The sequence below is a fragment of the Atta colombica genome, unplaced genomic scaffold (genome assembly GCF_001594045.1).
Source record: "Atta colombica isolate Treedump-2 unplaced genomic scaffold, Acol1.0 scaffold137, whole genome shotgun sequence".
In the NCBI taxonomy this organism is placed as follows: domain Eukaryota; kingdom Metazoa; phylum Arthropoda; class Insecta; order Hymenoptera; family Formicidae; genus Atta; species Atta colombica.
The window spans coordinates 958,120-970,990 of NW_017259225.1; the positions used below are offsets into that span (position 1 = coordinate 958,120).

Here is a 12,871-nt window from a genome sequence, read left to right on the forward strand (position 1 = left end):
ATTAAAGACTATTCATGCGACTATTTCATTCTAGAAAAAGACTGCGGATAAATGCAACAATAAAGTAACTATGTCAATATTATGTAGTACGTTAAGCGTTCCCGAATATTCGAGGAATCCCTCGAACGTACGGTGACACACTCTTCGGTAACGCGAAGAGAGAGGAAACTTAACGATTAAGCAACATTGATAAAAAATATACTTTTCAACGCGTTCTCGCATCATGGCCAGGTTTTACCCTTCGATTAAAGCCATGTTTAATCTCCTCGCTTGTTCGTCAAATATATAACTCTACTTAAGTAGCTACATTTTTTTGATGTTCAAAGCATCTCTATCGCACTATACTTTTGCGAAAAACTATAACAAGACGCTTAAAACGTTTCAAATACTGCGGATACTGCGGATGTGTCGCATGTCTTCAATAATTAAAAAAATATAAAATAACAGTAGATTTAAGGCTGCCACAATTCATGGTTTGTGATGTATTTCATCATTCTCCCTATCTCTCAGTAAACTATAATCCTTTTTAAAATTCTACGATTATACTGATTATATAACATGCACCAGGGTTCATTATTAAATTAACAAGTTAAAATTAGCCATGCAAAACGATAGGTTAATCCTCGTGATAAAAATCGTTTAAATTTATTCTAAAATTATTTTTTGATACGATATTCTTTCATAAAACTATCTTCTCATTCAATAATAAAAATTAAAAAATTTTTATTTAAAAAAAAAGCCTAATGAGGATTTGTATTTCTTATATCATAAATAAAATATTTTCTAGGCCTATTTTCGTTAAAAATCATTGATTCCCATCAATTCCAAAAGCTATTCATTTGGAACACTTTCGAGTGGAATACAATGATATAAATGTCAATGAAAATGCGTAAAATTCGTATTAAAAATTGATCACTCGTCGCTCGCACGGCGCAAGTGATCATCGCTGTGTTGCATAGAAATCTAAATTTCTTAAAAAAATCTATGATATATAAATCCTATCTATATCGCCGCTGTGTACACGTTTATTCAGTAAAAGTAACTAATTATTGATGGCTCTTGTAAATGGAGCACGAAATCGATGCATGATCAGCATGGAAAAACGATATGGAACAGGCCTACGAACCGACTTCTTCTGGCCTAGCCAACGGCGCCTTCGATCTTTCTGTAGTAGTAGTCACTGTAGTCGTGGTGACTTCCAAATTGGCCAAATCCGCGGCATTAATCTGGAATATTTAAACAATTATTTATCGCTCAATAGAGATGTTTCTTGAATAGAAAATAGTAAAATCTTCCTAGTTAGTAATTCAAAGCTTTATATTACATTTATGTTAATGTTGTCTGTTGTTTGTTAATGAATATCGCATGAAGGGAAGAGCGAGGAATTAATTAATAAAAATAAATGAATGAAAAGCTGATGCACTTAGTAGCAAAAGATCAATTGGCTAATGGCGAACGACAAGGTACTAAAGCATAAACATAAGATTATTATCGTGGTAACGGCCGACACCAATTAATTATAATTTTATATTCAGTGCCGTTTGCTGACCTCGACGTTCGGGGGCAGAGTGATGGTAGCGTGTGTCGTTGTTGTCTCAATACCGCTGCGTATCTCTCGCTCTACTGTAGTGCCTACGCAATAAGTGCCACAAACAAAAAATAATGAAAAAAAATGAATGCAAATAAAGTAAAGGCAGAAGAAATAAAATGAAAATTATTGAAAGACAAAGACAAAAGATTAATTGTATGTAATGTTTCAAGTAGCACTGTTGGTCTTCTGTGCGTTTCCTAAATGGTTATAACATTTTAGATATACGTTTAAGAAACATATATAAAAACATATATGAACCATCATGTGCTACCTGAAGTGTGAATTGTAATACGTCGAGTCTGTCAATTAGTGATCCTGAAAAATGAGTTGATATAAAAGATAAAATACGTTGATATAAAAAAAATCTCTCATGCATTAAACCGTATGTAAGAAGCTATATTACAAAAAATACTTAAAGATTAATCTCTTTGAAATTGTCAATCTGGCAGTCCGATGATCAGATCTAAATAGAATAATAATCACTTTAGAGATCTAGATCGATTGCGATTTCACTCACTGTTTACGTGTTGCGTTTCGTTCGCTTGACTCGTCTCGACTTCGCCATTAGCGGTCGTGCTATTCGTGGTTTGTGTAACCACAGTGGTTGTTTTCACCACTAGGGACTGATTTTGAGTAGATATCTCGGAAGTTCGTGAAGTCACCTCCATCTTAAGTCCTGCCAAACGATTATGGAGATCTTCGGAAGATGTCGCGTTTCTGAAAAGTGGACTGTTACTGCCAAAAAATGGCAAGTACATCGAAATGCTAGTATTAATTAAATAGCGGCGAAACAAATTATCAAGCCATGTAGTGTGTTCAATAATACGTTTTATAAATTAAACATTTATGTACATGAAGTAATATTAATTTAAAATTACAATTCACTAAACTTACAATTGAAATAAAATTTATTGTACATAAGCAAATAACAAATTAGAAAAATATTTGATAATGTCAACTGAACTTACAGCAAATGATCTTTAACACTGTCGATCGTAATATCTCCGATAGAACTTAAATCCTGACGGTCGTCTTCTCCGTTTACATCTATACTACTTGTAGCTGGTCGCAGCGACGGTTCCTTTGGAGATTCTTCCTCTCCAGCTAAAAGACATGCGTTCACATCGACACTAAACGGCACTATTACAAATAACAACATTCCCTACTATGTCGTTAATCGACATAAATAGTAATAATGATCTGACATAAATGGTAATTGTGATTAGGATCAAAACACGTGGGTAAGCACACATGTATATGCGGGTTATACAAGATATGCCAAGCGGTTACACATATACACAATCGCGTTTACACACAAGCCGATGGATTCTATTACGATGTGTAAAAAAATATATCTATCTCTTTAGATCAGTGGTCGGGTTTCGTTACTATTTTCAATCCGATTTCATTGCACTATCCTTCCTTCCCCCATTCGCATTTTAATGAGTTTATCGAATGAGTAGTAATTAAGACTTTTCGACACTTTGCTTCAGAAGCAGCTAAAAATTGGGCCGAAAGTTGTAATTAAATCTGACCACTGCTTGAGATTCGCCAATCCAAAATATATGGATTTCTAATACTCACTGGCACTTACTACGCCATTTTCCGTAATAATTCTGTTTGCCGCCGTTGCTGGTTGACTTTCTTGCGTCTCCCCTTCGGTTTCAGGTGCACCTTCGACAACACCTTGTTCTTGCGTAACTTCGTTAGTATTTACCGTGAACGATCTGGCATGCGGTGGTAAATTAAGCGCGCAATGCGCCTTTGTCATCTTCGCGGTCGACAGAGAAATTCGTTGGAGTTCCGAACTCGAGTGAAGATATAGCGCTTCTCCAGCTTTTGTAAATATCAAGGAAGAAATACCACTAAGAGACAAAAGATGTACGTTAATTCTCAAATATATGACGTTTAAGACGAGATATAAAAAACAAAACTAACTTAATGTCCTCTCTTTTGATTGCAGCAGCATTCAACTGTCTTCTCAATTCCGGTATACTCAGTACCAGACAATCACCAAGATTCGTTAGGCAAAGCAAGCAAGTTTCCTCGTGAGTTCCTGCTGGTTCGACGTAACACCAGAACTTGGCAAATCCTGTTTTTCGTACTCTGGATCCTTCGTGAGCAGTCAATTTGTACTTGCAATATGGCTTCAAGGACGGAAGATTAAAAATCTTGAACTGTTCCTCGCTAGCAATTACGACTCTGTGCGTGGAAGTCATATCAGGTCCAGCCGTTACACCCTTTTCAGCTTCATAGGGTTCCGGCAACGGCACGCTAGATCCATCGAGAATCGTGATCGCAATTACGGGTGCACGATGCTTCAATTGTATTTCTTTGCCCAGTGTACAGTTGATGTCTTCTTCCGTTCTCCTCACACCGGCTGGTATAGCTAACGTGAAGACGTAAACTGTGCCGTTGTTGGTGCCCGCCCAAAGTGTGGGTGTTGTATTTTGTACTACAAATATTTTAAATCATTTTTGTGATTTGTCGCTGATATTATACATATTTACAAAAAGATACTAACGGCTAATAATGTAACTTCTGGCAAAGTACAAACACCGAACCATAGAGCCTAGTGCATCGTCAACTGGTCTCGCTTCCACTTGTCTCTCCACCGGTTTTAATTCCGTTGGTGATGGATCGCCACTTGGTGAAGAAGCAACGCTGTGATTATAGTTTAATAATTACAAATGGTTTTTTCTTCGTAATTTAATCTAATTATTAATATTCTAATTATTAATATTTTAATTTAAACTCACCTGTCTTTCTTTTTCTCCGGTACAGGATTTCGTGTAGGACTATTAGCATTTGCTCGACGTTGCGAACGTCCCTTTCTCAATCTCCTGAAAGATTCTCTAAGAGATTTTTTGAAAGACTTACGTCGCGAGATAGGAGTATCACCTGCACCGGAAAGATCTGTAAAACGTTAAAACACTTATATTTATTCAAGATATTGATATAAAACAAATTTTACATAGAAATTTCTGTTTTGGGTATTAACGTAAATATTTTTCTTTCACTCTCTAGAGAAAGAAGGAGAAATTTATCTCAATTTAGAACTACATAAAAAAAGTTATTATAATTTAAAGTAGAACTATTTCCCAACAATCTAAAGTTGCATCGCTGAAAAAAGTTATCTTTTTACTGCAGATTCACATACCATTTGGATTAAGCGTGCATTTGACACTGACAGCTTTCGATCTGGTGTAATCAAAGACCGCAAGTCCGTGCGCTGTTCCAGCGGCAAGTAATCCCCATTCGCTATGTAACGCTAACGCCGTAACGGCGGCCGGTGGGTACAACTGTAGAAGACTTTGTGGTTGAAATCCAACCGCGAATGATATATTCGTCGTTCTCGGCGGCAGATGATCGTGACCCTTCCACACAAATCCGTCGCGATCGTTGACAATATTCATTATTACAGCTTTTATCTCCTTATTGGTCGGTTCCGAGGAGATGGTAGCAGTGATAATGTGTCCAGCTGTACCGGCGACCACTAACGTCGAGGACAACGGACAGAGGAGAACCTTTTTCACAGCGAGTCGCGGATCATCAGAGTATGGATCAAAGATTCCCACTTTCTTGAATGGCGGCCACTCATCCTCGTCGTCCTCTGGAGGTTGCTCGAGAACGTCCAAATGCTCGCCAGTAAACAGGATCGATGAATTGTACTTGTATAGAGGGGTCAGAGCAACGTCGGACGCATTCCAGAATCTGACAGTGCCGTCCTCATGTCCAGTAAGTAGCAGGTCCTTATTTCTAGGTTTGTCAGGATTCGCTGGCTTTTGGCAGAGGATTATGCCACCGTCGATGGGCCACGACTTGTCTGAATAAAGATGCTCGGTCTGCGCTTTACCGGCTGCTACGATCGCTTCCCAAAGTTCTTCAGGTACATTAGGCACATGTTGGGAACAAGTCACCTATAATATGAAAGAGTTTGTACTACGAATCTATTATAATTTTGTTACTTTTATTTCAATATACTCACCGAACTCGCATGGAGAGATACTAAATAGGGCAAAGCCATCATTTTCCATTCGGGATTGGTCAAATCTATAGCTACTAATTCTTCCTCAGCCAATACTATAAGCGCTTCCGGACCGATAAGGTTCTCGTTGTTCTCTTCCTCTTCTTTAGGGAAGACGGTGAAAAAGTCGATAATTTTAGACGTAAAATCAAAAACTAAATGTTTCTCCTTGGTCATGACAGTAATTGTATGTCTGTCTCCATAACTGGCGCGTTGCATACCACCGGAGAACAATACAAGCTCGCCATGTCTATGGAAAAGTTCAATTGAATTCATGAAGAAATGAGAAAGGGAGACATTTTACATGTCTGATCTCAAAGTTACTTACTCCGCAGTAGGATACACGAGGATTTTGGTGACGGCTTTACACGGAAACGGCCCGTAAAGTGTCGTGGGCTCCGGCACGGCGTCGCTACCAGGGCTCCAAAACGCGTAGGAACCGTCGTTGTGTGATGAGACAAAGCGATTCTCGGATATCCAATGGACCGATTCCAGCTGTTGCGTGGAGACGAATGTCTGCGCACGCGAAAACAAACCCATCAGCTGCGCGTACACGTTCCACCAAAGACCACCAAAGACACAAACGACAATCAGAACGAGCGATACCATCTCACAATTCATTCTTAATCCTGCTGTTCCATTCGATTCCATTTTAATCAATTATCATTTCTTAAATAGCCACAAAAGTTATTAAATTAAAACTAATTATATTTTCAATTTATTCTTTAAAAGAGAGTAGAACTTTCAGAATAAATAAATACCTCTTCAGATATTAATATTATACAGATATTAATATAAGAATCTCTATAAGAAAATATAAAAAAGTACAGTTTTTAGTCTAATAATATTCACATCTAACATTTTTTAATTTCATGAATTCATCAATTCTCCACACATTCACTTTAAATAAGATAAAGACAAATTTTTATCTAATGATAATCACATTAAAAATGTAATAATAATTAATTTAAACTCAATTGTATAAATATGTATCAGAAATGAATGGACTAGCAAGATTAAATACTGACCCACACTGTGTGTTGTTTTGCGAAAAACATGTAAGCGTTACAGCATGACTATTGCATTTGCCAAAGTGTATTTGTGTATACGTACAGATATAATGAATATAAAGGCTTACCTGCTGAGCTCCTGGAGTAGCTTTGTTCCACAATACCATCAAACCTCGATTATAGCCGATCAGGATGTTATCTGGGTGTCCTGGCTGTTCAGCTATGGCTTCGACCGCTCCTGGATTTTTCTTGTAGTCTTCTGGAACGCTAAGCAACACAAAAACAATTTAATGATCTTACACAGAGTAACTCTTTTTTTCTGGTCTTAAATAATTTTTAATTTAGAAAGTTTTTAATTTAGTAATTTTTAAAGTTATTACATTCTTTTAAATATAATGCTTTTTTCAAAGATACTTCGACTGTTTTAGAGAGAATCAGATTGATCAAATTTTGATTTATCCTATAAAATTGCGACAATAAAATCTTCTTTATAAGATTGATGATAAACGACGAAATAACTTCCATAATTTTGTTAGCATTTATATCAAAATATAGAAGATAAAAATTTAATTAGATTATGATAAATAATTTAATCTAATTATTTACTTTTGCATCACAACATCTTGATAGATAATATTCTCCGGGGTAACGAAAGTTTTCAAGTTCAGCAAATAGATGTTGCCTCCTTCCGTTCCTAACAAGAGATGTTCCCCACTAGATTCGAGACACATTGCGGAAATCTTTTTCAATTTTCCTTCCAACGACAATGTCTTCGTTTCCACCACAGAACTTCTGTTAATCTCCCATAAATGTAATGAATTGTCGTCACACAAGGACACCACGCGACCCTGCAAAGTACAAAAAACTGATCATAGAATGTTAATCGGAATAAAGTATTATTATATATTTCATAGGACAAAGCATTCTTAGAAGTATTTTTCATTTAACTCCTACGAACATTTTTTTTAAGAGATGTTCCTTTCTACTATTACTATTTTTTTCATACATATTTTTAAATATTTTATTTAACATTTTATTCGACAGAAAGTTTTAACAACAATTTTTATCTTCGAAAGCCAACGTGTGTTTCTGATATGGCGGAAGTAATAAAATGCCTCGCAATAAGATCAACAGCGGCTACTGGCCCCTCTCCTATCTCTATTATTACACGGAGAAAATACTCGCATAATTTCATGATTTCTCACAACTTCTCAACAACTCTCGTACCTTTTCTATTTTGCAACTGTTGCGCGCAATACACAAAGCGACAATGCACATCAAATGCAACATCAAAGAAATTTATCTAGACTTTGTTTTCAGGTTTGTTTATAATTATCAAAAAATTCTTTGGAAAAAGGAAATAAAATCCGTAGACATTTCGTAGTTAGAAGAATGAATTGTTCTTCATCATTAAGTAAATAGTAAACATAATTTACCTTTCTCGCCAAGCATTTAATAGATTAAATACTAAAATATCGAAAAGTCTGTGAAAAATGAAGACTTTGATTTAAAATATGTATAATAATTAAATTCAGATACTAAAATATTCTTTTTCAATTTTTTACAATAAATACCTGTCTATTCAATCAAAATTTAATTTAAAAAATGCATTAATCAAATATTTTAATTAAATTGTGTATTTTATTTGATCTTATGATATTGCAATTTATGTATATTTTTGTATATTTTTTCATATTTTTCATATTTTTCTAAAAATATTTTTTCATTATATTTTTTCTAAAAATTAATAAATCATCACAACTTGAGATTATTTGTTTCTTTTATAAGCATCTCTTCTATTTAGCACAAAAATTTTTAGTTATTGTATTCAAAAACAGTTAGTTATGAAAAAAGGTTAAAATAAATAAAAAATCAAATTTAAAATTAAATAAAAAGTAATATTTTAGATCAGTATCACAGCTGCTATCTTATCGGCTTCAAAATTTACTTGGAAACGCTTATCGTGATAACGAACGTCTGTGCTTATGCCGTTGTGCGATTGTAAAAACTAAAAATGCGATTTAATTATTAATACACTACTTCGAATATTATAAAAAATTATAGTATATTGCAAGTAAATTATCAACTCGAGACAAATTGTGCAAAATTATAGCTCCATATGAAATATTTCAATGTAGGTATCATTATTTTTAATTATCATAACAAGTTTTTTAAACATCTTTAAAAATGTTCGATTAGAGACGTATTAAGATAATTTCACTAACATCATCACTACATTTGCTAAACATTGCAAGACACATGTCTGCTGATTAATGGATAAATGACCATTCGAAAGTGCAAAGAAAGTCTTTTTCCCACATTTTACGTTGTGGTTTTAATTGCATTTCACATTAATTGCGACGCACCGTGATGTCGTTGCACCCGTATTATTTATCAGTACACGCGTGCGTGAGCACATTGTACGGTGTCGCACGGGATTATGCAACCCACTGGCAATCATATAAGCGGAACACGGTGTCGCATTACTGTCGGTACGATGCGTGCAATTTTAACAGAACTATCGCAAGTTAGCACTTTTCTACATAAATCGCGGAAAGAATAATTTAAAAATATAAATATATAAGAAAAGTACACGATATATGATATATAACATAATCATATAAACTATCAAAAAAAAATGCAATGAAAATTAATCAGTAAAGTTTTCAATAAAATTCTTATATCTTACACAAATTTGAAAAATTTAAATTTTTCAGTCAACATCAATAAATTGTTTAATTCTTAATGTACAAAAAATAGAATAATGCGATAAGAAATCGATTTTGAAAATTAGTTACTTTATTTAATGTAAATACAATCATAATTAATGCATCAAATCTTACCTCATTGGGCAGCGCGACGATCTTCGTGACGGCATTCTCACCGCTTTCAACGGAATGTTGTCCATAGAACTCTACGCCTGGCCTTCCAAAACTGATGTTTGAGTCAAGGAATTCCACAAAAGAAGGGGTTATATAATATTGTATAAATATGTGACACACTGACACAGGAACATGCCTCATGCGCCCGAGAGAATAGACTCTCGGAACTCGGATTTGCAAATGATCGATTTAACATGTTGACAGCGAGGATCATCATTTGAAGAAACAGCTGTTGAATACATATATAAGCGCATACTTTGCAAATTCTATAGTAAATTCCGCGAAGAACGATGCCAAATAATTATACCATTAAGCTATAATGGACAGTTGCGCAATCGCAAATTACTTTTGATAATTCTGAAGGAGATTAACCTGAATTTTATTTTTTTATTTTTTTATCCACTTAAAGATCATAGAAGATTCGATAATAATACGAATCTCTTTAAAAGCTTAAAGAAATTAATGTACATATATTAAAGTCAAAAAGATTAAATTTATATAAATTTTCTCTAATTTTTAAATAAGATCGGTTAAATATATCTTTATTGACAAAATAACAGATTTGCGTAACCATCCATTTATTTTGGAGATGAAATATTTTTAAAAATATAGAAAATTTAAATAGAGACAATAAATCTGCACGATTCAATAAAATGTGTATCAAATCATTTTTTAAATTCTAATCTTTGTACATATTTATTATATATATATAAAATAAAGATTTTTTATTCAACTTAAAAATTGAGCGCGGTACATTCGACATAAGATATCAACCTATTTTTTATTTTCTATTAGTATTTTCTGCGATCGCAATAGTAATTTACAAACACAATTTGCTTTTTCTAACTAAAATAATTTCAATATCCATTTTTTAAAGATCTATTCGATTATAACGACATTATAACGACATGTATCTATCGGTTTATAGAAAGTTGTTGAATCTAAAAACGGAAACTAGATAAAGTATCGTCGTTTGAGCTGCTTCAAGTTACGGGAAGAGTTCAAGAGGTTTGTGATTAAGTTCAAATATAGTTGAACCAGCGCTTGGAAAACTAGTACACTCGGCCGATGGTTTCACTGAAGCGAAGACTAGGTGTGTCGCACAGATAATCGTCTATACGTATATCTATTGCGAAATAATAACGATTATCTGGTGATTACGTAGTCCTTGAAAGCATCTGCCGACGATGTGTGTGTGGTTACGGTATTAAACTAGCATTAAATTGCAGATTCGCTGACGTGTTGATTATTTCACTACGATCTAACATCCCGTTTAATAACATCTATGAAGTTAAAAGCGCGTAATTTTCCGCGAATCGACAGGATAATTCTCGGATCACATATAGTTTTCTTTACGTAGCTTTTTTTATCTTGTTACATTAAATTGTAATCAACTTTCGATTGTGTACATACTGTTCCAATATTGCATACATTTTTAGAAAATATTCTAAAATATAAGTATAAACTTATAATATAGCGTATAAATTTATAACATATAATGTATTGTCGACAAAAAGGCTATCGTAAAAAATAAAGCTTAAATTGTTTATAAATTATTATAAATATAGTTTTCTTTTAAAACATAAAATTTTCCGATGTAGAAATTGTGATAAATAAAAATAAACAGATCTAAATTTAGCGAGACTATTCATGTCAAATTACGATTTAAATTGCGTCTTTCTATCTTTATATAAAAACAAAAATTGCGTATCTTTAGAAAAAAACAATTTAAATTTATCATTTGATGTAAAAAAATCTAGAATCTAGATAAACAATACAAATGTTTGTTCCATTTCTATTTACAGATGTTATTTTGAAAAATTTTAAATTAGCGATGATCTCAAACTGTTACAATAGACGCGATTCCTAACTGATATAAGTTTGTTGTTGAGATAATTTCTGCATATACGTAAATTAAATAAGCGTTAACAAGGTCGAGAATCAAGATTAACAAAGTGTTACAGAATCAAATTCACGCTGACCTTAATATTATAAATTGCTGAAAACTTCAATCTTTCACTGGCCGACAGTTAGTGACCTTCTTAAATGGTTACGAAATATCATATCCTCGCAAATAAACACGTAATAAAATTAGTCAGCAGTCTTTCGAAGTCAAACGTTTCGATCGAACGAATGCTGCATGTGCATTTTGAACAATCGATATCTCTTAATTATTATGCAAAACGGTTGTGTTTCTCTTAATCGATGAATTTTAGTGCGACAGATAGTTGTCTAGTCGATTCTCGAAGAAATTGTAAAATTAGAATTGAGAAATGTAAGCTTAGATCGATTTTCCCGAAGCCGTTAAAGAAAGTAAGTTAGAAAGACCGCTGCATTGAATTCTTCAATTAGAAATAAATGCATTCATATAATGCGAGATTATTACACGCGAACACCATCGTGAATTCTAAATGTGATTTAATATTTCTTCAATAATGCCCTGCTCCAAGCACAGTGCAAGTTTATAAAACATACCGCAAGTGATTTATGAAGTCTTTGTTAAGCAATCGCTCGCGGCACCACGAAACAGATTTTCCTATTGTGCAATAAAAAAGTCATAACAAATATTTACAACCGACCTGATATTTATGACAGTAATAGCTTTCCATTTTATAAAGAATATTTATTTTATGTTTGGTGAATTGTGACTAAAGATTCAAAGCGTTCGTTTAAATAAAATCAAGTGATACTAAAGTATTAAGCGTTTTATAAAAATCTCTTTAATGATAATGTAATAAATGTTAATTTACAATAAATAATTTAGGCTATTCGAACTTGTACTTGTTCTTTTTCCAAGGAACGCATCCTCTCAGAGGATTAATAGATCGATACGCGCGTCATTGAGTCCTGGCGGTTGCGCCTCGAGACCAGATTATAAATACCAAACGGGAAGAAAGCGAGGAGGCGAGGAGGTAAGAAAAGCAAAAGGATACACCTTGATGGCGCCGGATGCCGTGCCAATGATCATCAGCCGCAGACTCGGATCCCAGGCGAGAGCGGTTGGCTTGTTCGGGAAACCATGCTGCACCGTCTGCAACGAATAAGATCTATTAGTAACGCTGATTTCGATCAATTTCCTAATGTCATAAACAGAATTATGTTTCTAAGTGTCTTTCGTATTGCTTATTGCATTTATCATTTGAGAACAAAGTAAATTTGAAGTCAGCATAATTTCACACACATTATACGAAAAGTTTTCATCATATTCATCTAAAGAAATTTTGTGATAAATATAAAACAATGTAAATATAATAATTCTATTTCTAAATATAGTAAATTAAATTTCTAAATATAGTAATTGTTACAAGAATATTAAAATACAATTAATTTAAGCTATTACGAAAATATAAAAGATGATTGT

At 33.7% G+C, this 12,871-nt stretch overlaps 1 protein-coding gene across 7 annotated transcripts in view; it reads right to left on the minus strand.

Annotated features, from left to right (window-relative positions):
• Window positions 1–792: 792 nt before the first annotated feature.
• Window positions 793–12,871, minus strand: part of LOC108684700 (lethal(2) giant larvae protein homolog 1) — a 22,342-nt gene continuing 10,263 nt past the window's right edge. Inside the window, exons 2-16 of one of the 7 annotated variants that reach the window (XM_018189159.1) lie at window positions 12,444–12,541; window positions 9,472–9,562; window positions 7,235–7,476; window positions 6,757–6,895; window positions 5,947–6,134; window positions 5,580–5,868; window positions 4,752–5,511; window positions 4,351–4,507; window positions 4,116–4,255; window positions 3,530–4,046; window positions 3,176–3,456; window positions 2,560–2,695; window positions 2,109–2,308; window positions 1,550–1,632; window positions 793–1,226 (exon numbers count right to left, since the gene is read on the minus strand). In XM_018189159.1, the coding sequence (XP_018044648.1) occupies window positions 1,119–1,226; window positions 1,550–1,632; window positions 2,109–2,308; window positions 2,560–2,695; window positions 3,176–3,456; window positions 3,530–4,046; window positions 4,116–4,255; window positions 4,351–4,507; window positions 4,752–5,511; window positions 5,580–5,868; window positions 5,947–6,134; window positions 6,757–6,895; window positions 7,235–7,476; window positions 9,472–9,562; window positions 12,444–12,541 (3,429 nt within the window). In that variant the 3' untranslated portion in view covers window positions 793–1,118. Of the gene's footprint in view, window positions 1,227–1,549; window positions 1,633–2,108; window positions 2,327–2,559; window positions 2,696–3,175; window positions 3,457–3,529; window positions 4,047–4,115; window positions 4,256–4,350; window positions 4,508–4,751; window positions 5,512–5,579; window positions 5,869–5,946; window positions 6,162–6,756; window positions 6,896–7,234; window positions 7,477–9,471; window positions 9,563–12,443; window positions 12,542–12,871 lie in introns of all 7 variants that reach the window. The other 6 variants (XM_018189158.1, XM_018189157.1, XM_018189156.1 and 3 more) reach the window with 6 other exon arrangements.